This window comes from Eschrichtius robustus, chromosome 11 (assembly GCF_028021215.1).
Source record: "Eschrichtius robustus isolate mEscRob2 chromosome 11, mEscRob2.pri, whole genome shotgun sequence".
Taxonomy (NCBI): Eukaryota; Metazoa; Chordata; class Mammalia; order Artiodactyla; family Eschrichtiidae; genus Eschrichtius; species Eschrichtius robustus.
Window position 1 is genome coordinate 33,875,796 of NC_090834.1, and position 23,904 is coordinate 33,899,699.

Genomic DNA, 23,904 nt, shown 5'->3' on the forward strand with positions numbered 1-23,904 from the left:
GATCTAAGCCTGCACAATACAGAGAACAAACATCAAACATCATGATGTTATAAACTTTTCCTTTCTAAACATGGAATCTCTATATTACAGTTCTCTAGGGAGCTAAATTCAGCTTAGAGAGTATTCTTCTATTCTAACAAAAGAACTTTATCTAACTTCTTAAATTTAGTTTTTTAAAAAAAGCTTATTTCACTTATAATAAATATAAGGAAAGTATTATAGTGAAAGTTCAGATCCTGAACTTCCTAAAAATGTATTTTTAAGTTATTTTCATATTTTAGGTGCTTAATATTTCTCATGTAATGGTTTATTTTATAAGGTAGATGGAAGTTGTGGCTTATTTATTTTGAAGAAATATACTCTGAGTTGTCTGAATGAGGGATGAGTTTGATGCTAATTGACCCATTGATGGGTTAGATATTAACTGACCCACTGTTGGTCCTAGAATAAGGTCATACATGTGTTTGCATTTGTTTGAGATAAATCAAAGGATGATATCAATTGTGAGTCATGCAAAGGATTTCGTATTTACAGAGCCTGGCCTAAGAGCTATATAAACAGAGACATTTAAGGAACTTGTACTGAAAAGGAACAGGATAAATTGGGTTAAGCTGTTCAGAAGAGGTGTAGAATGAAGTTTCTTTTATTGATACTGGTTCTGCAGGTCACTGCTTCTGGAGCTGCTCCCCTGACTGACTATTCAAGCCCTGAAGAAAATGATGTGGTATTTGTTCAGGTAAGTATTGACGCTATAGAATTTATCTAGCCTGATTTTTGTCTTTAACATTTATTGCATTGACCAGTTTTATCTTGAAAAGTACTAGTTGAAAACTGCTTCGGGAGGCTATTTGCTTTTAGTATGGTTTTTTGATGTTGTTGTTTTATTTTTATATATTTATTTATTCATTTATATATGTATGTATGTATTTATTTATTTACTTACTTATTTATTTTTGCCAAAGAGGAATGTAAGAAAAAAGTGTCTGGGAAGAAGAAATTTTCCTCTACTTTTCTAGATTCTTCTGGCTGGTCTAAAAATTAAATTGACATGAGACAGATTAACAGGAGAAAAATCAAACAAAAGTTTAATAACATCTATATATGTGAGAGTTCAGGAAGAAAACTGAGTAACTCTCCCAAATGGCCAAAACCCTTGCCTTAAAAAAGCATCAGCGTGCATTTGAGTTATAAATACAGAGCTCCAACAGAAACCTTTCCACATAAAATAATGTATTAATAAATATATTTTTTTCCAGAGGTACTTGGTAACCTTTTATAGTCTTGAGATGGAAACAACTCCAATGACAAAAATGAAAGTCAATAGGAACTTCATGGAAGATAAAATCCAGGAAATGCAGCAGTTCTTGGGGCTAAAAGTGACTGGGCAACTGGACACATCTACTCTGGACATGATGCACAGACCTCGATGTGGAGTCCCCAATGTTCATAATTTCAGAGTAATGCCAGGGAGGCCAGTCTAGAAGAACTGTTTTATCACCTACAGGTATAACATCATAGCCAAGTATTTTTCTAATTTCCCCCAGGTCTACAGGAAACCTCCCTCAATTGTTAACACTATTCCTGTGTAAAATAGTGTCTCTAGAGGGAGGATTATTCACTCAATGGAGTTGTTGGGCTTATCAGTCCAGAGCAGAGTAGAAAGGCTGTAAATAAAAGGAGAATAAAGCTGAATCTATGATAAATAAGAGGCAAGAGAAAATTTTATAGACTATTTAGATGAATAAATGCAGAAGTCTGGGAGCAGGGGCAAAAAACAAGAGCTTCTACAAATGTAAATCCTTCATAATGATGACCTGTAAATCATAAATGAGTAGAAATCAAGTTAGATTCTGTTTAAGGACTAAGGTGTCCAAGGATACATATTTCTGTAGCTAATGAAGCAAGTTTTTCTCATCTGGCTTATTGATTTATGAAACGCTTCATTCTCAAATGATGTTAGCAGAAATGAAGTATTGTAATAAGACAAAATTAACACATGGTTTCCATGTATTTTTTTCTCTTTTGTTCTGCTGGTAAAGAATTAGCAATTACACTCCTGACATGAAGCCTGAGGATGTTGACTATGCCTTTCAAAAAGTTTTCAAGTATGGAGTGATGTGACCCCCTTGAAATTCAGAAAGATTAATGCAGGCAAGGCTGACATCATGATACAATTTGCATTTGGAGGTAGAGAACTTGGACTTACCTCATCTGTTTCATCTGGCATGACCTATAGCATGTATAGATGTACTAATTTTCTTTTTCTTTTTTTTCTTTTAATAAGTGCATGGAGACTTCAGTTCTTTTGATGGCAGAGGGGGAATCTTAGCCCATGCTTTTGGACCTGGACCTGGTATTGGAGGAGATGCACATTTTGATGAGGCTGAAATCTGGACTAAAAGCTACAAAGGTAGGTTCCCCAAACCCCAAAACAATAGGAAAATCCTAACAAATTCTAAGTTATATCCTGTTTTTGAAAGGCTACATTCTAAGAAAGGATTATAAGATAGGAAAACTACTAATTAAAATTTTTGCCACTAAATAAAATTTTAACACTGTTTCAATTTCACTGTCTATAAATGGAGCATATTGGACTAGATTATTTTAAAGGTCAGTTCTAAGAATCTATGAAGATAAACTAATTTATTAGTATAAATTCAGGAACCTTAAGAACAATAGTATGGAAAGAAAAAAGCCATTATCTAGGGAATCAATATTTGGCAGTACAATCCATAAACTTGAGCAAACACAGATACTAATTCTGTGTATGCCAACAATCCTAGGATAGAGGTGATCATTTGCATGATTCATTGTATGCTGACAATCTCTGTGATTCTTAGTGACACATAAAGATGAAATTATATTATAGAGAATTTAGAGATCCTTATAAAGAAACACAAGTTTATAAGGTCATATAGTCGTTTGTGATTCTGGGATAAAATTTTCAGAATGCCCAGTTGATCATTTAGCAATGATCTTGTTAAAGATCAATGTAAATACCTGTGTGTATTTACAGAGGAGCTATAATTCATCATCCATCCCAGACAGTTGGGGGATAAGGGTAACTAGTATGCCCTGTTATTTGGAGAAGTCACCATCCACCGGAAAATTCAAACCATCATATCAGAAGCCTTCCTAATCTTTCTATCAGAAATTCTAGATTATATGACTGACTCATGTGGAAAGTAAATGAAGAGAAAGTCATCAAGAATATTCTCTACTTAGCATTCCCCCCTCTCTTGTCGATATTGCATGCATTGGATGGAGATATTTTTATAGACCAGAAAGGCTATTTGTTTTAGTCTGACACGTGGCCTAAGCTTATGAAATCCTTGATCGAGAAGTGAAATTTTCATCCTCAAAAGACAAATGATGTAGGATTAGGTCCTTGCTGAGCCTCAAATCCTTAGTAGACATGTTAAATTTGTCTAAATTTTATCCAAGGGTATTTGGGGTTTGTAATCTCTTCATCTAACAGGAGAAACTTATTCTGGTTAGCCTCGCAGAATTTTTAAAATTCTAAAGAAACTTAGGAAAGTCATTTAATACAGATCTTTACAGATAGAGAAAAGAGAATGTTAGTGGTTACCTTGTGAAAAAGCTGGGACCAGAACATTTATTTCCTAGCTCTTATCTCAGCCCAGTGTATACTTTCTACTTGCCCATGTTGCCTTATTTTAATTTGTTTGATTCTAAACTTTCAAAAAATTAAATTATCTATGAAAATTCTAACTTAAAATACTTATTCTCAGCCTAATTTTGACACAGTAAATTAAATGAACAAGTCCCACCATCTTTACTGAGCTTCTGTTAGGGTGTTAGGTGATGGGGGTGCTTGGATACAGAGATGAAAAAGACACAGTCCTTTCAGAAGCCCACAATCTAAAAGGAAAGAGAACACAAACAAAAATCCATTATTTTGAGATGAGAACCAATGGTGATCTTTTGTACAAAGTAGTATAGGAATTGGGAATAAGATAAATTCAGGTTTAGGCCAAATTGTAAAAGGTTTTGTTTACTCTTTCCAGTCTTATGCAGAGTGGAGAGAATCAGTGTTTGCTTCTTCTTTCTCGTTATTTGAGAGAAGCAAAAGCATCCCTGAGTTAGTTACTGGACCTGTGTGTTACGGGGAATGCTTGGAAGATTTGTGTTCGTAGACATCCCCCCAGAGAGGTGTGAACTCTTTGTTCACCTTGGGTTCTGGAGAGTATTTCAAGATCAGGCTCTGTAGCTAAGTGGTGTTTGACCCTGGGAAGTTAGCTCTGAGCTTCAATTTTGCTATAGCAAAAGAAATACCAAAATGAATGCATTAGAATAGAATGCAGATTAAAAAAAATAACAGTCAGGAATTTTCATATCTTCTGAGAATTAGGAAATTTGAGAGAAAGGACATCCTCCTGTCTCTTACCTACAAAGGTGCATCCTCTGAGACATATATTAAAAAAAATGAACAGGTATGACTATAACTTGGTAGTGTAAATATGTCTAAATTGTAAATATAGTCTCTTTGATTTCATTTAGAATCATGTATAGGAAAAGGATGAGCCAAGGAATTTTTAGAGCCAAGAAATTTGGATTTGAATCTTGGCTCAAACCCTAATTTGGTCAGTTAATCTTACTGATACTGTGTCCTCATTGGAAAATAGAGAACACGATGGCTTTCTTTGGGTTGTATAAGGCTTAGACATAATGTGGTGTATTTCTCAGTGACTCATAGTACCTGGAATTTAATATGGCCTTAGATTTGGGTTTTGTAAAGGATGGTTACTAAAGACTTTTCTATATCCAGTGAAACTTGATTAAGAGTAAAAGCAGAACGGGTCATGTGGGTTGAGAATTATTTAGAAGCAATGAACCCAGCTGTGAGTTATTCCAGAAATTTAAAAAATAGAACATATTTCATTTGTCTGATAGTGCACTGGTCCTTAACGAGAGGCAATTTTGCCCCAAGAGGGCATTTAAAAATGTGTGGAGACATTTTTTTGGTTGTCAAAACTAGAAGGGGAGTGGTGCTACTTAAATTTAATGGTAAAACCAGAGATTTATAAATATCTGTAATGCACAGGACAGCCCTGACAGCAAAGAATTATCTGGCTTATAATGTGCCAAGGTTGAAAAAACTTGTGCATGAAGGAGGGGAAATAAGTTAAGTATTGCCAAATGTTTCCCTTTTCATTGTGTTAGATGTTGTGTCATTATTTTCTAGATGTCAATATATTTTGCTGTTCTTTCCCTCTTCTGATTGGTTTCCTCTTAGGCACAAACTTGTTCCTAGTTGCTGTTCATGCGTTTGGTCATTCCTTGGGTCTTGGCCATTCCAATGATCCAAAGGCCATAATGTTCCCCACCTACAGATATACTGACTACAACACATTTCACCTCTCTGCTGATGACATATATGGCTTTCAGTCTCTCTGTGGTGAGTTGAACTTCTTTACTATTTTGCCAAATAAAGATACTCATTCATGAATAATTTCATACTATCTGCATTTGGATAAAACTTTAACATCTATCTTCTCTTTGAGGGTTTGAGTCCTATAGAAACTTGGAGTAAATGAGTGAACTGTTTAGGTCCTTGGTTTTCTTATGGGTGAAGTTTAAACCGTTTCAGGAAGAGCCTTTCAGGAGAGAATAAGGTGGGTTTTGTGATTCATAATCATGAAATGTCAAGCTTAGTGTCATGAAATCCATTTTCTGATGCAGTTTCTGCTGGTTATTTCTCTGCTCAGGTACAATGAGAGGAGACAATCCATGGACCCCAGTTATCCCAAATTGATTATCACATACTTCCCAGGAATTGGCCCTAAAGTTGATTCAGTCTTCTATTACAACAGTAAGTAGACTAGGAAACCATGAAAATACTAGAAATTCCTTTTTAAAATACTGAACTGATTATAAAGCCTCTAAGATCAGAGAACAGGGATCCAAATTAGAAAAGAAAGGCCTCTTCAGTTCTCCATAGGGCCACAGAGAGAAAATCCACTATGTGTCTAGCTCAGAATAGGTGGGCTAGAAGAAAGAGTTAGGTGGAACCAATGGTGTATTTCTACTAGGGTGGTCTATCAGACAGGGAGAATATGATTATTGCCACTTCCATGTGTCTGAGTCTCTGGAATTTCCGATCACATCAAGCTGCACAGTACATGTGAGTGAGCATATAGCAGTCAAGATTCAGGCAAGCAGGAGTCTTCTGTATGCTTTTATATCTTGAGTTCTTTACCTTCCTTTCAGTCCCTTCCACCCTTCATGGGCTCTCATGGATTGGGGCTGAGAGTGGGATGAAAGAAGCTTGAGTTTGTTTGAGTTTGTGTTTATGAATGTCTTCAAGCAAGGTCAGCATAAGCAAAATTGCTTGGGCCAAGATATTTTGGGTTTTATTCCCACCCTCGTGTCTTGTTTACTTTCCCCATCAAGGCTTCTATGTACCCTACCTGAGTCCACTCTCCTGTCTTCCACTCTGAGTTCTCCACCTGGATTGTGACTTTTCAAAAACATTTTTATTTTAAAAGTCGGCTTTAAAGACCAAACAACCTTCTCAATAAGGTTAATGAAGATATTTATGGTGAAATGACTAGAAGTAGGAAGATATCTGGGGGCAGGATACCTAGCCAAGGGACCCAACGTTTATAATCTTGAATTGGACTTTATCTAATCTAGATAACCTATAAAAACACAGATCTGTTATCTTTCTTTTTTTAAAAGAAATACAAGCAGCTAATTAAACTATTTATTTGTTTTCATTTTTAGGACACTACTATTTCTTCCAAGGATCTAACGTACTTGAATATGATGTCCTATCCCATCATATCACCAGAAGGCTGAAAAGCAATACCAAGCTATGTTGTTAGGAGTGATATAATTAATGGTGTTTGTCAATTCACATCTGTTTAACAAGTACTTATTGCATATTTTCCATGTGCCCAGTACCATTACATGATGATATGTATCATAAGATAAGGTAAAGTCTATAGGCCATAGATAAATGATTATATAGGTAAGTGATTATATAAAATACGTAATAAGATTCTTCAAATTTGAAAACCCTCATTGTCGATTTTTACTGGACTCTACTACTAAGTCTGAAAAGAGACACCTTCAAAGGCCAAAAGAATATCTTGTTTCCTAACATCCTTGAACTGAGAAATTATAATTATTTCTCTGGCTTAAATAAATCAAGAAATGATTAGTTTCTATAACAATTAAATGTTTCAGTAAGGGTATCATTTTAGTTATTTTGGAGTAAAAACAGACTATACTTAGAATTTTTAAAATGATAATTAATGGAAGTAATATATAAGTAAATTATATAATTATGGTGATAATGTAATTTTAGTCTATTGTCAGTGTTGATTTTTCTAATATCTTTTATAATATATATATTTTGCTCAAATCAAAACTTTGAAAGTGTTTGGTTTTTAGGAATTTTTTTCTTGAAAAACAGAATGTGTTTTGAAAATAATTCTGGACTTACTCCTAAATAAAACAAGCCTCTACGTTGCTGTACCAAAGGGTGAATAAGAGATAAGGCAACCAGAAAAAGGAAAAGGTTATATTTGTTTTGGCCACTTGTCTAAGACCACCTGCATCCTTGGTCTCAAGTCCAGACAGCATTCTCCAGACTACATACAACCCCAAGGACACCTACAGTGTATGACCACAAGCCTGGAGAGAAGAAGGAATGAAATGGGAACTTCCCATTCCAGTAAAATTTTCATCACAGCTCATGTCAATTTCCTCCATGACCTTGACACACATTCTCCCTCTCTGGATTACACACATATTAAGGCTTTCACTGATAACTTATGGGTCTGTGGAATGCTTGTAGCTTTCTATATATTTTCACACCATTGTTGATTGATATACCCAAGATCCAAGAAATGGTCAAGCCCATTTCAGCTCAAATGATCTTTTTTGACTAGTGCAATAAACTGAGATCAGGGAAAATATGAGGATCAGAAAGAATCAGAAAGATAGGGATGGAGAGTGTGGGCCTTCATAGGTTAGACCCATTCTCACATATGTGCTCCTTCAGTATAATAATACAAGAGTTGCCTTTACAAGGATTAGGGTCAAGTTACCCTTGGAAGAAATGTTATTTCTCCACGGAAAGAGGTGGGATCTATACAGAATAAGCATTACAGAAATTGAAAGGAGTCCCCTGGAGTCTGTTGATGAATACTAAGCTGCATATACACCACCAAGGGCTATGGACTGAACAATTCCCAGCGATAACACAGGGCTTGGAGCGGTTTGAGTTCCACCCAGCAAGAGTGGCAAGGTATTGAACACCTAGGGCAATCGGTAAAGTTCCCTTAATAAGAAGGCTAAATTAGCCCTAGAGTAAAGTCTACACTAAATCCACCCTAAAAAGCTTAAAATAAAACTTTGGAAAGATCAAGGTGATCTGGAAATTACTTAATACCTGCCAAAATTAAATTAAACAGTTTTTAAAGGGAAAATGAAAAATCTAAGCACCTAGCAGCATAATATTCACAATGTCTAACCTGCAATAAAATGCACTGGACATGCTAAAAGGTAGCAAAATGTGACCCATAATAAGCACAACAATTAGTCAATAGAAACTGATGCAGAAATGACAAATGGTGAAATTAGCAGAAAAAGGACTTTTAAAAAAGGTATAAATATTTTCAAAGATTTAGTGGAAAACAGGGACATAATACAGAGAGAAATGAAAGATATGAAAAAGAAGCAAATGGTTTTAGAGCTGAAAAATGCAAATTTTCATTTGATTCATATTCAAATCTGACTTGTCATGTTCTTAGTTTCTTATTGATTGCTCATTTTTGTGATTCTATCTTTTATTTATTTATACCTTAAATTTGTTGTTGTTATAGTCTGGATTGATAATTAAAATATCCAAACACCTTGTGGGTTTAAATCTGTTATTTGCTGTTTCTATTGACTTTCAGTCCTAGAGCTTGTTTCCTTGTGTATTAGGTGAACTTTGATTGTGAGCTCAATTTTTAAAAATCTTAATTTTCAATAATCTAGAAGGTCTAAAAAGGGCATACTTTTTTCTTAAGAATATTGGTATATTGGCTTCTATTAGGAAGTCAGGGGATTTTTCTCATTTGGAACTACTTTGCCCCTTTTCTAGGATTTTTGGCAAGAGCCTTAAATGCAGACTTTCCACCTTACAGACTGCTTGAAATTTAGTATCCTCAAGGTCCTTCTGATAAAAGCATTTGACTTTGGGGAATTTCCTCTTTTTTCCCCATTTGTTCTTGGCTAGCTGCTCACTCATCCTTAATCTAGCTTCAGCTCACTCTGTATGAGTGTATGTGTGCACACGCATGTTTGTAGGGGAACTAGGAAAGCTCTGGAGATTTCCATTATCTTCTATAAGCCCAGGAAAGCATTGAAAAGTAGGTTTTAAGACGGAAGTTGTTTTACAGTGAAATGACCCTTTGGAATACATCATCTGCTATACTGCAGGAAGTGAAGGTGTGGCTTCTCTCTTGACTTGTTGCAAATATCTTGGAAGGCAGAGTTGTGGGCAGTGACTGGTTGTACAAAGACCATGATATTGATGAGTTAGAAAATTTGCACTGCGACTCATTATGTGATCCTCAGCAAATTAGTTGACCTCTTTGAATCTCAGGGAAAATACTATATGCCTCTTAGGTATGTTCTGAGAATTGACATAAGTGAAGCCCCTAGCACTTAGTAGGCACTCCACTGAAGCTTATCTCTTGCCATCTCAACTTCCTCTTGACCCAGAGTTCCCCAGTTTTGTTGTTTTTCTCCCCAACAGGTATGTTTACATCTCAGTAGATACTCTGCCCCATGTGGGTCCTCTTCCATTTTTTCCATATTTCCCTCATTCCCAACTACTAAAGACCATCCAAAGTTAGAAATACAGTCACCTAATTTTTGCCAGCACTATAAATATGTAATTGTTACAAATAATAATGTTTATTAACTGTCTAGAAATTTATATATACATTTCTGTTACATATACCAAGCTCAAAGGTGAGACATTTTCCCCTCCTAGGACTCTTAGTTTATTTAACTAAAATACAGTTGACATACAAATTATGTTAGTTTCAGGTGTACTACATAGTGATTTGACATTTGCATACATTATGAAATAATATTCACATTAAGTTTATTTTATTTTTTTTGGTTTTTTTTATTGGAGTATAATTGCTTTACAATGCTGTGTTAGTTTCTGCTGTACAGTGAAGTGAATCAGCTATATGTATATGTATACATATATCCCCTCCATCTTGGACCTCTCTCTTCCACCCCCACCCCCACCCCCACCCAACTAGGTCATCACAGAGCCCCAAGCTGAGATTCCTGTTCTTTATGGTATGTTCCTGCTAGCTGTCTATTTTACGCATGGTAGTGTATATATGTCAATCCTAATCTCCCAATTCGTCCCACCATCTCCTTCCCCCATGAGTCCACATGTCCATTCTCTACATCTACGTCTCTATTCCTGACCTGAAAATAGGTTAATCTGTACCATTTTTCTAGATTCCACATATATTCGTTAATATATGATATTTGTTTTTCTCTTTCTGGCTTACATCACTCTGTATGACAGACTCTATGTCCATCCATATCTCTACAAATGACCCAATTTTGTTCCTTTCTATGGCAAGGTAATATTCCATTGTGTATATGTACCAGATCTTCTTTATACATTCATCTGTCATTGAACATTTAGGTTAGTTCCATGACCTGGCTATTGCAAATAGTGCTGGAGTGAACATTGGGGTGCATGTGTCTTTTTGAATTATGGTTCTCTTTGGGTATATGCCCAGTAGTGGTATTGCTGGGTCTTATGGTAGTGCTATTTTTAGTTTATTAAGGAACCTCCATACTGTTCTCCACAGTGGCTGTATCAATTTACATTCCCACCAAGAGTGCAAAAGGATTCTCTTTTCTCCACACCCTCTCCGGTATTTATTGCTTGTAGTTTTTTTGATGATGGCCATTCTGACCGGTGTGAGGTGATATCTCATTGCAGTTTTGATTTGCATTTCTCTAATAATTAGTGATGTTGAGCATCTTTTCATGTGCCTCTTGGCCATCTCTATGTCTTCTTTGGTGAAGTGTCTGTTTAGCTCTTCTGCCCATTTTTTAATTGCATTGTTTGTTTTTTTGATATTAAGCTCCATGAGATATTTGTATATTTTGAAGATTAATCCTTTTCCTGTTGCTTCATTTGCAAATATTTTCTCCCATTCTGAGGGTTGTCTTTTCATCTTGTTTATGGTTTCCTTTGCTGTGCAAAAGCTTTTAAGTTTCTATAGGTCCTGTTTATTTTAGTTTTAATTTTTATTACTCGAGGAGGTGGGTCAAAAAATATCTTGCTGTGGTTTAAGTCAAAAAGTGTTTTTCCTATGTTTTCCTCTAAGAGTTTTATAGTGTCCAGTCTTACATTTAGGTCTTTAATCCATTTGAAGTTTACTTTTGTGTATGATGTTAGGTAGTGTCCTAATTACATTCATTTACATGTAGCTATTCAGTTTTCCCAGCACCACTTATTGAAGAGGCTGTCTTTTCTCCATTGTATGTTCTTGCCACTGTTGTTATAAATTAGGTGACCATATGTGCATGGGTTTATCTCTGGGCTTTCCATCCTGTTCCATTGATCTATATTTCTGTTTTTGTGCCAGTACCATACTGTCTTGATTGCTGTAGCTTTGTAGTATAGTCTGAAGTCAGGGAACCTGATTCCTCCAGCTCCATTTTTCTTTCTCAAGATTGTTTTGGCTATTCAGAGTCTTTTGTGTTTCCATACAAACTGTAAAATTTTTTGATCTAATTCTGTGAAGAACGCCATTGGTAATTTGATAGGGATTCCATTGAATCTGTAGATTGCTTTGGGTAGTATAGTCATTTCACAATATTGATTCTTCCAATCCAAGAACATGGTATATTTCTCCAACTGTTTATGCCATGTTTGCTTTCTTTCATCAGTGTTTTATAGTTTTCTGAGTACAGGTCTTTTGCCTCCTTAATTAGGTTTATTCTAGGTATTTTATTCTTTTTGTTGGGATGGTGAATGGGATTGTTTCCTTAATTTCTCTTTCTGATCTGTTGTTAGTGTATAGGAATGCAAGATATTTCTGTGCATTAATTTTGTATCCTGCAACTTTACCAAATTCTTTGATTAGCTCTAGTAGTTTTCTGGTGACATGTTTAGGATTTTCTATGTATGCTATCATGTCATTGGCAAACAATGACAGTTTTACTTCTTCTTTTCCAATTTGTATTTCCTTTTTTCCTTTTGCTTCTCTGATTTCTGTGGCTAGGACTTCCAAAACTATTTTGAATAAGAGTTGCAAGAGTGGACATCCTTGTCTTGTTCTTGATCTTAGAGGAAATGCTTTCAGTTTTTCACCATTGAGAATGATGTTGCTGTTTTGTCATATATAGCTTTTATTATGTTGAGGTAGGTTCCCTCTATGCACACTTTCTGGAGAGTTTTATCATAAATGGGTATTGAATTTTGTCAAAATTTTTTCTGCATCTATTGAGATGATCATAGGGCTTTTATTCTTTAATTTGTTAATATGGGGTATCACACTGATAGCTTTGTGTATATCAAAGAATTTTTGCATTCCTGGTATAAATCCCACTTGATCTTGGTGTATGACCTTTTAATGTGTTGTTGGATTCTATTTCCTAGTATTTTGTTGAGGATTTTGCATTTGTGTTTATCAGTGATATTGGTTTGTAATTTTCTTTTTTGTAATATCTTTGTCTGGTTTTGGTATCAGGGTGATAGTGGCCTCGTGGAATGAATTTGGGAGTGTTCCTCTCTCTACAATTTTTTGGAAGAGTTTGAGAAGGATAGGTGTTAGCTGTTCTCTAAGTGTTTGGTAGAATTCAGATGGCCTGTGAAGCCATCTAGTCCTGGACTTTCGTTTGTTGGAAGTTTTTAAATTACAGTTTCAATTTCATTACTTGTGATAGGTCTGTTTATATTTTCTAATTCTTCCTGGTTCAGTCTTGGGAAATTGTACCTTTCCAAGAATTTGTCCACTTCTTTGAGGTTGTCCATTTTATTAGCATATAGTTGCTTGTAGTAGTCTCTTATGATCCTTTGAGTTTCTGTGGTGTCCGTTGTAACTTCTTCTTCATTTCTAATCTTATTGATTTGCATCTTCTCCCTTCTTTTTCTTGATGAGTCTGGCTAAAGGCTCATCAATTTTGTTTATCTTCTCAAAGAACCATCTTTTAATTTTATTGATCTTTGCTATTGTTTTCTTCATTTCTATTTCATTTATTTCTGTTCTGATCTTTATGATTTCTTTCCTTCTACTGACTATGCATTTTCTTTGTTCTTCTTTCTCTAGTTGCTTTAGGTGTAAGGTTAGATTATTTGAGATTTTGCTTGTTTCTTGAAGTGACATTTAATTGCTATAAACTTCCCTCTTAGAACTGCTTTTGCTGAGTCCCATAGATTTTGGGTCATCATATTTTTGGTGTCATTTGTTTCTGTGTATGTTTTAATTTCTTCTTTGATTTCTTCAGTGATCTCTTGATTATTTAGTAGTGCACTGTTTAGCCTCCATGTATTTGTGTTTTTTACAGTTTTTTTCCTGTATTTGATTTCTAATCTCATAGCGTTGTGGTCAGAAAAGATGCTTGATACGATTTCAATTTTCTTAAATTTTCTGAGGCTTGATTTGTGACCCAAGATGTGCTCTCTCCTGGAGAATGCTCTGTGTGCACTTGAGAAGAAAATGTAATCTGCTGTTTTTGGATGGAATGTCCCATAAATATCAGTTAAATGTATCTGGTCTATTGTGTCATTTTAAGCTTGTATTTCCTTATTTATTTTTTTGTTTGGATAATGTGTCCATTGGTGTAAGTGGGGTGTTCAAGTTCCCCACTCTTATTGTGTTACTGTCAATTTCCCCTTTTATGGTTGTTAGCATTTTCCTTATGTACTGAGGTGCTCCTATGTTAGGTGCATAAATATTTATAATTGTTGTATCTTCTTCTTGGATTTATCCCTTGATTAATCCAAATGTCCTTCCTTATCTCTTGTAGCAGGAGTGTCCTTCCTTATCTCTTTTAACAGTCTTTATTTAAAGTCTATTTTATCTGATAAGAGTACTGTTACTCCAGCTTTCTTTTGATTTCCATTTGCATGGAATATCTTTTTACAACCTCTCCTCTCACTTTCAGTCTGTATGTGTCCCTTGGTCTGAAGGGGGTCTCTTGTAGACTGCATATATATGGGTCTTGTTTTTGTATCCCTTCAGCCAGTCTGTGTCTTTTGGTTGGAGCATTTAATCCATTACATTCAAGGTTATTACCAGTATGTATGTTTCTATTACCATTCTCTTAATTGTTTTGGGTTTGTTTTTGTGGGTCTTTTTCTTCTCTTGTGTTTCCTACCTAGGGAAGTTTCTTTAGGATTTGTTGTAAATCTGGTTTGGTGGTGCTGCATTCTCTTAGCTTTTGCTTGTCTGTAAAACTTTTGATTTCTCTGTCAAATCTGAATGAGATCCTTGCTGGGCAGAGTAATCTTGGTTATAGGTTTTTCTCTTTCATCACTTTAAGTATATCCTGCCACTCCCTTTTGGCCTTCAGAATTTCTGCAGAAAAATCAGCTGATAACCTTATGGGGGATCCCTTGTGTGTTATTTTTTGCTTTTCCCTTGCTGCTTTTATTATTTTTTCTTTGAATTTAATTTTTGTTAGTTTGATTAATATGTGTCTTGGTGTTTCTCCTAGGGTTTATCCTGTATGGAACTCTCTGTGCTTCCTGGACTTGGTGGCTGTTTCCTTTCCCATGTTAGGGAAGTTTCATCTATAATCTCTTTGAATATTTTCTCAGACCATTTCTTTTTCTCTTCTTCTTCTGGGACCTCTGTAATTCTAATGTTGGTGCATTTAATGTTGTCCCAGAGGTCTCTGAGATTGTCTTCAATTCTTTTCATTCTTTTTTCTTTATTCTGCTCCTCAGCAGTTATTTTCACCATTCTGTCTTCCAGCTCACTTATTCATTCTTCAGTCTCAGTTATTCTGTTATTGATTCCTTCTAGTGTATTTTTCATTTCAGTTATTGTGTTGTTCATCTTTCTTTCTTTGTTCTTTAGTTCTTCTAGATCTTTGTTAAACATTTCTTGTATTTTCTTGATCCATGCCTCCATTCTGTTTCTGAGATTCTGGATCATCTTTACTATCATTACTCTGAATTTATTTTTCAGATAGGTTGTCTATTTCCTCTTAATTTATTTGGTCTTTTAGGTTTTTACCTTGCTCCTTCAGCTGTAACATATTTTTTGGTTGTCTCTCTTTTTTATTTTTTTGATGGGTGGGTTTGTGATCCTGTCTTACTGGTTGTTTGGCCTGACGCTTCCAGCACTGGAGTTTGCAGTCTGGAAAAAGACCCAGAGCTGGGTCTTGGTGCCGAGATGAGAACCTCCAGGAGACCTCACTCTGATGAATATTTCCTGGGGTGTGAGGTTCTCTGTTAGTCCACTGGTTCTGACTCGGAGCTCCCACCATAGAAACTCAGGCCTGTCCCCCAGCTCGTGAACGTAGATCCTGCAAGCTGTGCAGGGTAGCAAAGAAGAAAGAAAAAAAGGAGAACAATAACAAAGAGTAAAAAATAAAATAAGATTAGAAAACTAACAGATATGTTAGAAAAAGTAAAAATACAGGTGAAACTACAACCAGAATGTAAAACAGAACCACAATAGCAAAAAGAGGAAAAAAATAAAAGTCTGGAAAAGGCCTTAGCTGTGGGGGACGGGGCTTAGGAAGGGGCGGGGTTTAGACAGCAAGCAGATGCCTATGCTTAGGTCCCATGCAGCCGGAAAAGGACCTTGGGGGGTGGGGGCAGGGCATAGGCACAGCACGGCCAAAGGGGCCCAGGAGTGCCTCTGACCTCAAGGGTGGAAGACAAGGTCTGGCATCCCAGCAGGCTCCCTGGACCTGAGTGGGTGGGGGGAATGCTAGGTGTGTTCCCCTTGATCCTCCAATCTTGGAGGGTCCCTCCCTTTTCGCCTCTCCTCTTCTTCCCCTGCTCCTTCCTATGCCCCTAGGACCAATGTGGCCAAAGAGGGCCCCAGAAGGTGGAGGACCCAGCCCAGGACCCCAGCAGGCTTACTTGGGCCCAATTGGACAGGGGAAATGCTAGGCATACTCCCCCTGATCCTCCAAGCCCCCGAGGGTCTGTCCAGGTGTGGGAAGCCCTCCCCTCTCCCAGCCACCCCTCAGGGGTGCCAGTCCCATCCGGACTCCACTTATCCTCCCCCTTCACTCCCCCCCACATCCTACCTGGTCGCTCGGGGGTTCCTCCTGTCTCCTTGGGTGTAGAGGTCCCCCACCAGTGTCTGGCAGGTGCTCTAGTTGTGGGGAGACATGAACTCCGTGTTCTCCCACCCCACCATCTTGACTCCATCCCCTCAATAAGTTTAATAACCATCTGTCCCCATACAAAATTATGACAACATTATTTACCATATTCCTTATGCTGTATATTACATCCCATTGGTTTATTTACTTTATAAGTGGAGGTTTGTACCTTTTAATCCTCTTCACCTATTTCACCCACTGCACCAAATATCTCCAATCTGCTAAACACCTATTTGTTATTGTATCTATGAGTCTGTTCTCATTTTGTTTTGTTTCTTGGTTTGTTTGATTTTCAGATCCACATGTAAGTGAGATTATACAGTATTTGTCTTTTTTTGTCTGATTTATTTCACTTAGCATAATACCTTCTACATCCATCCATGTTATCAAAAATAGCACAATTTCACTTTTTATGGATGAGTAATATTCCGATGTATATATATATATACAACAACTTCCTTATCTATTCATCTGTCGACAAAAAGATTGTTCCACACTTGCCTATTGTAAATAATGCTGCAATAAACATTGGTGTGCATGTATCTTTTTGAACTAGCATTTTTGTTACATTTATCATCAGTTATTTTATTTTTTATTTTTTAATTTAAGTATAGTTAATTTACAATATTTTGTTAGTTTCAGGTGTACAAAACAGTGATTCAGATATATATATATTATATATATTCTTTTTTTTCAATTCTTTTCCATTATATTCAACTATATTGAAAATAGTTCCCTGTGCTATACGGTAAGTCCTTGTTGTTTATCTATTTTATGTATGATAGTGTGTACCTGTTAATTCCATACTCCTAATTTATTTCTCCCCTGCCTTCCCCTCTGGTAACCATAAATTTGTTTTCTATGTCAGTGAGTCTATTACTGTTTTGTAAATAAGATCATTTGTACTATTTTTTACATCACACATATAAGTGATATCATAAAATATTTGTATTTCCTTGTCTGGCTTACTTCACTTAGTATGATAATCTCTAGGTCTATCCATGTTGCTGCAATTGTCAATGTTTCATTCTTTTTTATGGCTAAGTAATATTCCATTGTGTGTGTGTGTGTGTGTGTGTGTGTGTGTGTGTGTGTGTATGTATATATACCACTATCCTTTATCTATTCATCTGTTGATGGACACTTAGGTTGTTTCCATGTCTTGGCTCTTGTAAATAGTGCCGCTATGAACATTGGGGTGAATGTGTCTTTTTGACTTAGAGTTCTCGTTATTTCCAGTTATATGTGCAGGAGTGGGATTGCTGGATCATATGGTAACCCTATTTTTAGTTTTTTAAGGAAACTCCATACTGTTCTCCATAGTGGCTGAACCAATTTACATTCCCACAATAGTGTAGGAGGGTTGTCTTTTCTCCCCACCCTCTCCAGCATTTATTTGTGGTCTTTTAAATGATAGCCATTCTGACCTACAACTACAACTACCTCATTGTAGTTTTGATTTGTATTTCTCTAATAATTAACAGTGTTAAGCATCTTTTCATGTGCCTTGGGAGAAATGTCTATTTAATTCTTCTGCCAATTTTCTGACTGGGTTGTTAATTTTTTTATTTTTTTTTGATATTGACCTGTATGAGCTGTTTGTATATTTTGGAAATTAAGCCCTTGTTTGTCACATCATTTGCAAATATTTTCAACCAGTTTGAATGTGGCCTTTTTGGTTTGTTTATGGTTTCCTTTGTTGTGCAAAAACTTATGTTTGATTAGGTCCCATTTGTTTATTTTTGTTTTTATTTCTTTTGCCTTGGGAGACCAACCTACGAAAATATTGCTATGATTTTTGTCAGAGAATGTTTTGCCTATGTTCTCTTCTAGGAATTTTATGGTGTCAAGTCTTATATTTAAGTCTTTAAAACGATTTTGAGTTTATTTTTGTGTATGGTATGAGGGAGTGTTCTAACTTCATTGATTTACATGCAGTTGCCCAACTTTCCCAACACCACTTGCTAAAGAGACTGCTTTTCTCCATTGTATATTCTTGCCTCCTTTGTTGAAGATTAATTTACTGTGTGTGTGGGTATATTTCTGGGCTTTGTATTCTGTTCCATTCATTTATATGTCTGTTTTTATGCCAATGCCATGCTGTTTTGATTACTGTAGCTTTGTAGTATAGTCTGAAGTCTAGAAGGGTTACGCTTCCAGCTTTGTTCTTTTTCCTCAGGATTCCTTTGGCAGTTCTTGGTCTTTTGTGGTTCCATATAAATTTTAGGATTATTTGTTCTTGTTCTGTGAGAAATGTCATGGTAGTTTGATAGGGATCACATAAAATCTGTAGATTGCTTGGGGTATATAACCATTTTAACAATATTAATTCTTCCAATCCAAGAGCATGGGATGTGTTTCCATTTCCCTGAATCATCTTTGATTTCCTTTATCAATGTTTTATACTTATCAGCCTATGAATCTTTCACCTCCTCGGTTAGATTTATTTCTAAGTATTTTATTTTTTTGGATGCAATTTTAAAAGGGATTGTTTTTTACTTTCGCTTTCTGATATTTCATTGTTAGTGTACAGAAATGCAACAGATTTCTGCATATTAATCTTGTATTCTGCTATCTTGCCTAATTTGATTATCAGTTGTAATAGTTTTTGTGTGGAGTCTTTAGGGTTTTCTATATAAAGTATCATGTCATCTGCATATAAGGACATTTATATGCAGATACAAAGAGCTAACACTTCCTTTCCAGTTTGGATAGATTTTATTTCTTTTCCTTATGTGATACTATGTACATAGTATTCCAATACTATGTTGAGTAGAAGTGGTAAGAGTGGGCATCCTTGTCTTGTTCCAGAATTTAGTGGGAAAGATTTCAGCTTTTCACCATTGAGTATTATGTTGGCTGTGGGTTTGTCATAAATGGATTTTGTTATGTTGAGATATGTTTCCTCTATACCCACTTTGATGAGAGTATTTTTTGTCATTAATGAATGTTGAATTTTATCACATGCTTTTTCTGCATTTATTGAGACAATCATATGGGTTTTGTCTTTTCTTTTGTTGATGTGGTGTATCACATTGATTAATTTGTGTATGTTGAACTATCCTTGTGACCCTGGGATGAATCCAACTTGATAATGGTGTATGATCCTTTTTATGTGTTGTTGGATTTACCTTGGTAATATTTTGTTAAGGATTTTTGCATATATACTCATCATGGATATTGGCCTGTAATTTTCTTTTTTAGTAGTGTCTGTTTGGTCTTGTTATCAGGGTGATGGTAGCTTCATAGAATGAGCTTGGGAGTGTTCCCTTCTCTTCAATTTTTTGGAAGAATTTGCAAAGGATAGATATAAATTTTTTGTATGTTTGGTAGAAGTCAGCTGTACCTGGACTTTTGTTTTCAGGGAGTTTTTTGAATTACAGTTTCTATTTCACTGCTAGTGATTGCTTTCAAATTGTCTGTGTCTTCTTCATTCAGATTTTGCAGGCTGTTAAGTTTCTAGAAACTGGTTTATTTCTTCTTTGTTGTCCATTTTATTGACATATAGTTGTTCATAATTTTTTTTCTGTTGTTTTTCTGTGGTATTGGTTGTTATTTCTCCTCTTTCTTTTCTTATTTTATTTATATGGGTCCTTTCTTCTTGGTGAGCCTGGCCAGAGGTTTTCTGAATTTTGTTTATCCTTTCAAGAAACCACTTCTTGCTTTATATTGATTTTTCTACTCTTTTTTAAATCTCTAGTTTATTTATTTCCTGTCTGATTTTTATTATTTTCTTCCTTCTGCTGACTTTAGGATTTGTTTTTTCTTCTTTTTCTAATTCTTTTAGGTGGTAGGTTAGGCCATTTATTTGGGATTTTTCTTGTGTTTTGAGCAAGGTCTGTATGACTATGAACTTCCCTCTTAGAACTGCTTTTGCTGCATCCCATAGATTTTGTATGGTTGTATTTTCATTGTTATTTGTCTCAAGATATTTTTTTCTCTTTGATTTCACTGTTGACCTACTGGATTTTTAGTAGCACGTTGTTTAGTCTCTAATTAATCTTTTTTTTTTTTCTCGTTTCTCTTTCTGTGGTTGATTTCTAATTCTATGTCATTATGGTAGAAAAGCTGCTTGAAATAATTTCTATCCTTTTAAATTTGTTGAGGGTTGTTTCACAAAACAACTAGTATATAGTATATCCTAAAGAGTGTTCCATGTGCTCTTGAAAAGAATGTGTATTCTGGTTTCTTTTGGATACAGTGTCCTGTAGATATCAATTAAGCCTAACTGTTCTATTGTGTCATTCAGGATCTCTGTTGCCTTATTGATTTTCTGTCTGGAAGATCTGTTCATTGATGTCAGTGAGGTGTTAAAGTCTTCCACTATTATTGTATTCCTGTTAGTTTCTCCCTCTATGTCTGTTAGTATTTGTTTTATGTATTTAGGTGCTCTTGTATTGGGTGCATATATGTTAACGAGTGTAATATCCTCTCCTTGTATTGATTTTTTATCATGATATAGTGTCCCTCTTTGTCTTTCTTTATGGCCTTTGTTTTAAGTCTATTTTGTCTGTTATGAGTATCGTTAACCCTGCTTACTTGTCATTTCCATTTGTATGAAATATCTTTTTACATCCCCTCACTTTCAATCTACATGCATCTTTCGTTCTAAAGTGGGTCTCTTGTAGGCAGCCTATTGTAGTTTCTTGTCTTATTGTCCAATCTACCACTCTATGTCTTTCGATCAGAGCACTTAGTCCATTGACATTTAAAGAATTGATTGATAATTATGTATTTATGACATTTTAAACCTTCTTTTCCAGTTGATTTTGTATTTCTTCTTCCTTTTATTTTTCCTTTTGTGGTTTGATGGTTTTCTTGTGCATTATGCTTGAGTTCCTTTCTTTTTGGTTTTTGTGAATCTGTTGTATGTTTTTGATTTGTGGTTACCCTGGTTTTCAAGTATGTTAACCTGTAACTAGACCTACTTGCTTTAGACTGGTAGTCATATAAGCTCAAACACATTCTAAAAGATTTACATTTTCTTATTCCCTTCCCCAACATTTCATAATTTTGATGTCCTACTTTATATTTTCATCTTTATCCTTTTGCTGTTCCCTATAGTTATAATCACTTTCACAGAGTTTTTTTTAATTGTTTTTTAATCTGTTTAAGTGATCTTCAATTATTTTATATATTTACCTTTCCTATTGTGATTTCTCTTTCCTGTAGATTCTAGCTTCTTTTCTATTTAGAGAAGACCTTTCAATATTTCTTTTAGGATAGGTTTAGTATTGTTGTATTCTTTTAGTTTTTGTTTGTCTGAGAAATTCTTTTATCTCTCCTTCTATTCTAAATTATAATCTTGCTGGGTAGAATATCCTAGGTTGCAGGATTTTCCCTTTCAGGACTTTGAATATATCATGCCATTCCCTTCTGGCCTGCAAAGTTTCTGCAGAGAAGTCAGCTGATAGCCTTATGGGGATTCCCTTATAACTAACTCTTTGTTTTTTCTCTTGCTGTCTTTAGAATCCTCTCTTTTTCTTTAACTTTTGCCATTTTAAGTATGATATGTTTTGGAGTAGGTCTGGTTGGGTTCATTTTGTTTGGGACTCTCTGTGCTTCCTATACCTGGATATCTGTTTCCTTCTTTATGTTTGGGAAGTTTTCAGCCATAATTTCTTCAAATATATTTTGAATCCCCTTTTCTCTTTCTTCTTCTGGGATTCTTATTATGTGTAGATTGGCACACTTTATACTTTCCCATAGGCCTCGTATGTTGCTTTCTGTCTTTCCATCTCCTGCTCTGATTGAGTGATTTCCATAATTCTATCTTCCAGATCACTGATTATTTAGTTTATTTATTGCCTTTAGCTTAGTTTTCATCTCAGCAACTTAGTTGTCTAATTTTGATTGGCTTCTCTTTATAGTTTCTTGTTCCTTGTTACAGTGAGCTCTGTTTCTATTGATAGTCTTAATACCTTCAGCATTTTTATCACTTTTTTTGAATTTGGGAACTGGTAGACTGGAGAGGTCTGTTTCATTGTTCTTTTAGGGTATTTCTCTTGTTCTTTTAATTAGGAGTAGTTCCTCTGCTTTTTCATTTTACTTATATTTCTCTGACTCTATTAATTTAGGAGAAACAGTTATCTCCTGTGGTCTTGAAGTGTTGTTTTTATATGTGAGTGACTCTGTGTAGACAGTATGTGTCCAATATTTTTGGTGCAAGGGCTGCTTTTGGTATGGATGCTTGCCCTATCTTTCCATCAGGGTGTGCTGGTGTTTTCCCCCTTGATAGAGGGTGTGCTTTGTGTTGAGGAGACCAGAGCCTACGCTGGATGTTGGGCAGGGTCTCCTCTTTGCTCTGTGGTTGGCACAAACCTGTTGGGGGTAAGGTCTGCTTCCCAGCTGTTGGAGTAGAAGCCCCCAGATCCAGGTCTAAGCTGTGGTGTGAGGAGGTGGTACTGGAGTGCTCCCTTTGGGAAAGGAGCCTGCTGCATATTCTTCCCCAGGAATTCTCCACAGGGACATGAAAGTTTGTTATGCAGGCTGCCACCCTGTGTGTGCCCACAAAGATCAATGTTGCTGGCACTGCACTTGGGGACTGCCTCTGCTCTGAGAGAACTGGAAAATAGCTCAGACGCCCCTTAGGCATGCATGTGCACTCACAAAACTGCCTGCCCAGAAACTGCAGAAGCTAAGCCCCCATGCTTGCTATGGAAATGCCAGTAATTGACTCAGGTTTCAGCCCCACCTGTATGTATACATGCCCACAAAGTTCTCAAAACCCATGACATCCCTGAGCAGTGCCCTGTTGAGTGTGCTGATAATGAGGCTGCTGTGGCAGATTCATGCATCTCCCTTGTTGTTTTGACAATGGGGCTCCTGTGGCAGACCTGCCTCTGTCTTGTACACACCCCCAGTTGTGGCCCAGGCCACACTTCAGGCCCTTCAGTCTGTCCTTGCACAGCTAAACCAAGTCCTCTCCTTGTGTCTATCTGCTGAAGCCCAAGTTTCAGTACCCACTCACTGTACACACCAGCAGGTACACCACTCGAACTTGGGAAATGTGGTGATGTGAAAAGGATCATCTCTGCTGGTGTCTCTCTGAGCCTCTGAAGCTCCCTGTCTGTCCCAGGGGACCTCCCAGCCAGTGAAGGAGGTTCCCAAGGTGAGGGAACCTTCCTTCTTTCACAGTTCCCTCCCAGGGACACTGGTCCCATCCCAAATCCTCTTCTTCTCCCGTTTCCCTTTGTCCTGCCTGGTGATGTGGGGTTCTATCTTGAAGCTTTGCTTGTATGAGATCTTCTGCAAGCTTTCAGTAACTATTCTGTGAGAATTGTTCCAGTTGTGGATGTATTTTTGATGTATTTGCACTAGAAAAACATGTGCATTCTTCTGCTTTTGGATGAAATGTTCTTTATATATCCATTAAGTCCATCTCCTCTAATGTGTTGTTTAAAGCCATTGTTTTCTTATTGATTTTCTGTCTGGATGGATCTGTCCATTGATGTCTCTTTGGTGTTAAAGTCCCCTAATATTATTGCATCACTTTCACCTTCTCCCTTTATGTTTGTTCATCTTTTCTTTATGTATTTAGGTGCCTCA

General features: G+C 36.1%; 1 protein-coding gene across 1 annotated transcript; it reads left to right on the top strand.

The window, feature by feature from the left end:
• The first annotated feature begins 631 nt into the window (after positions 1 to 631).
• Positions 632 to 6,848, top strand: LOC137772169 (macrophage metalloelastase-like). Its single transcript, XM_068556061.1, is given in 9 exon segments — positions 632 to 736; positions 1,257 to 1,504; positions 2,040 to 2,095; positions 2,098 to 2,187; positions 2,285 to 2,410; positions 5,258 to 5,419; positions 5,612 to 5,636; positions 5,730 to 5,833; positions 6,748 to 6,848. Coding segments are annotated over 9 exon segments (1,017 nt in total).
• The last annotated feature ends 17,056 nt before the right edge of the window (positions 6,849 to 23,904 follow it).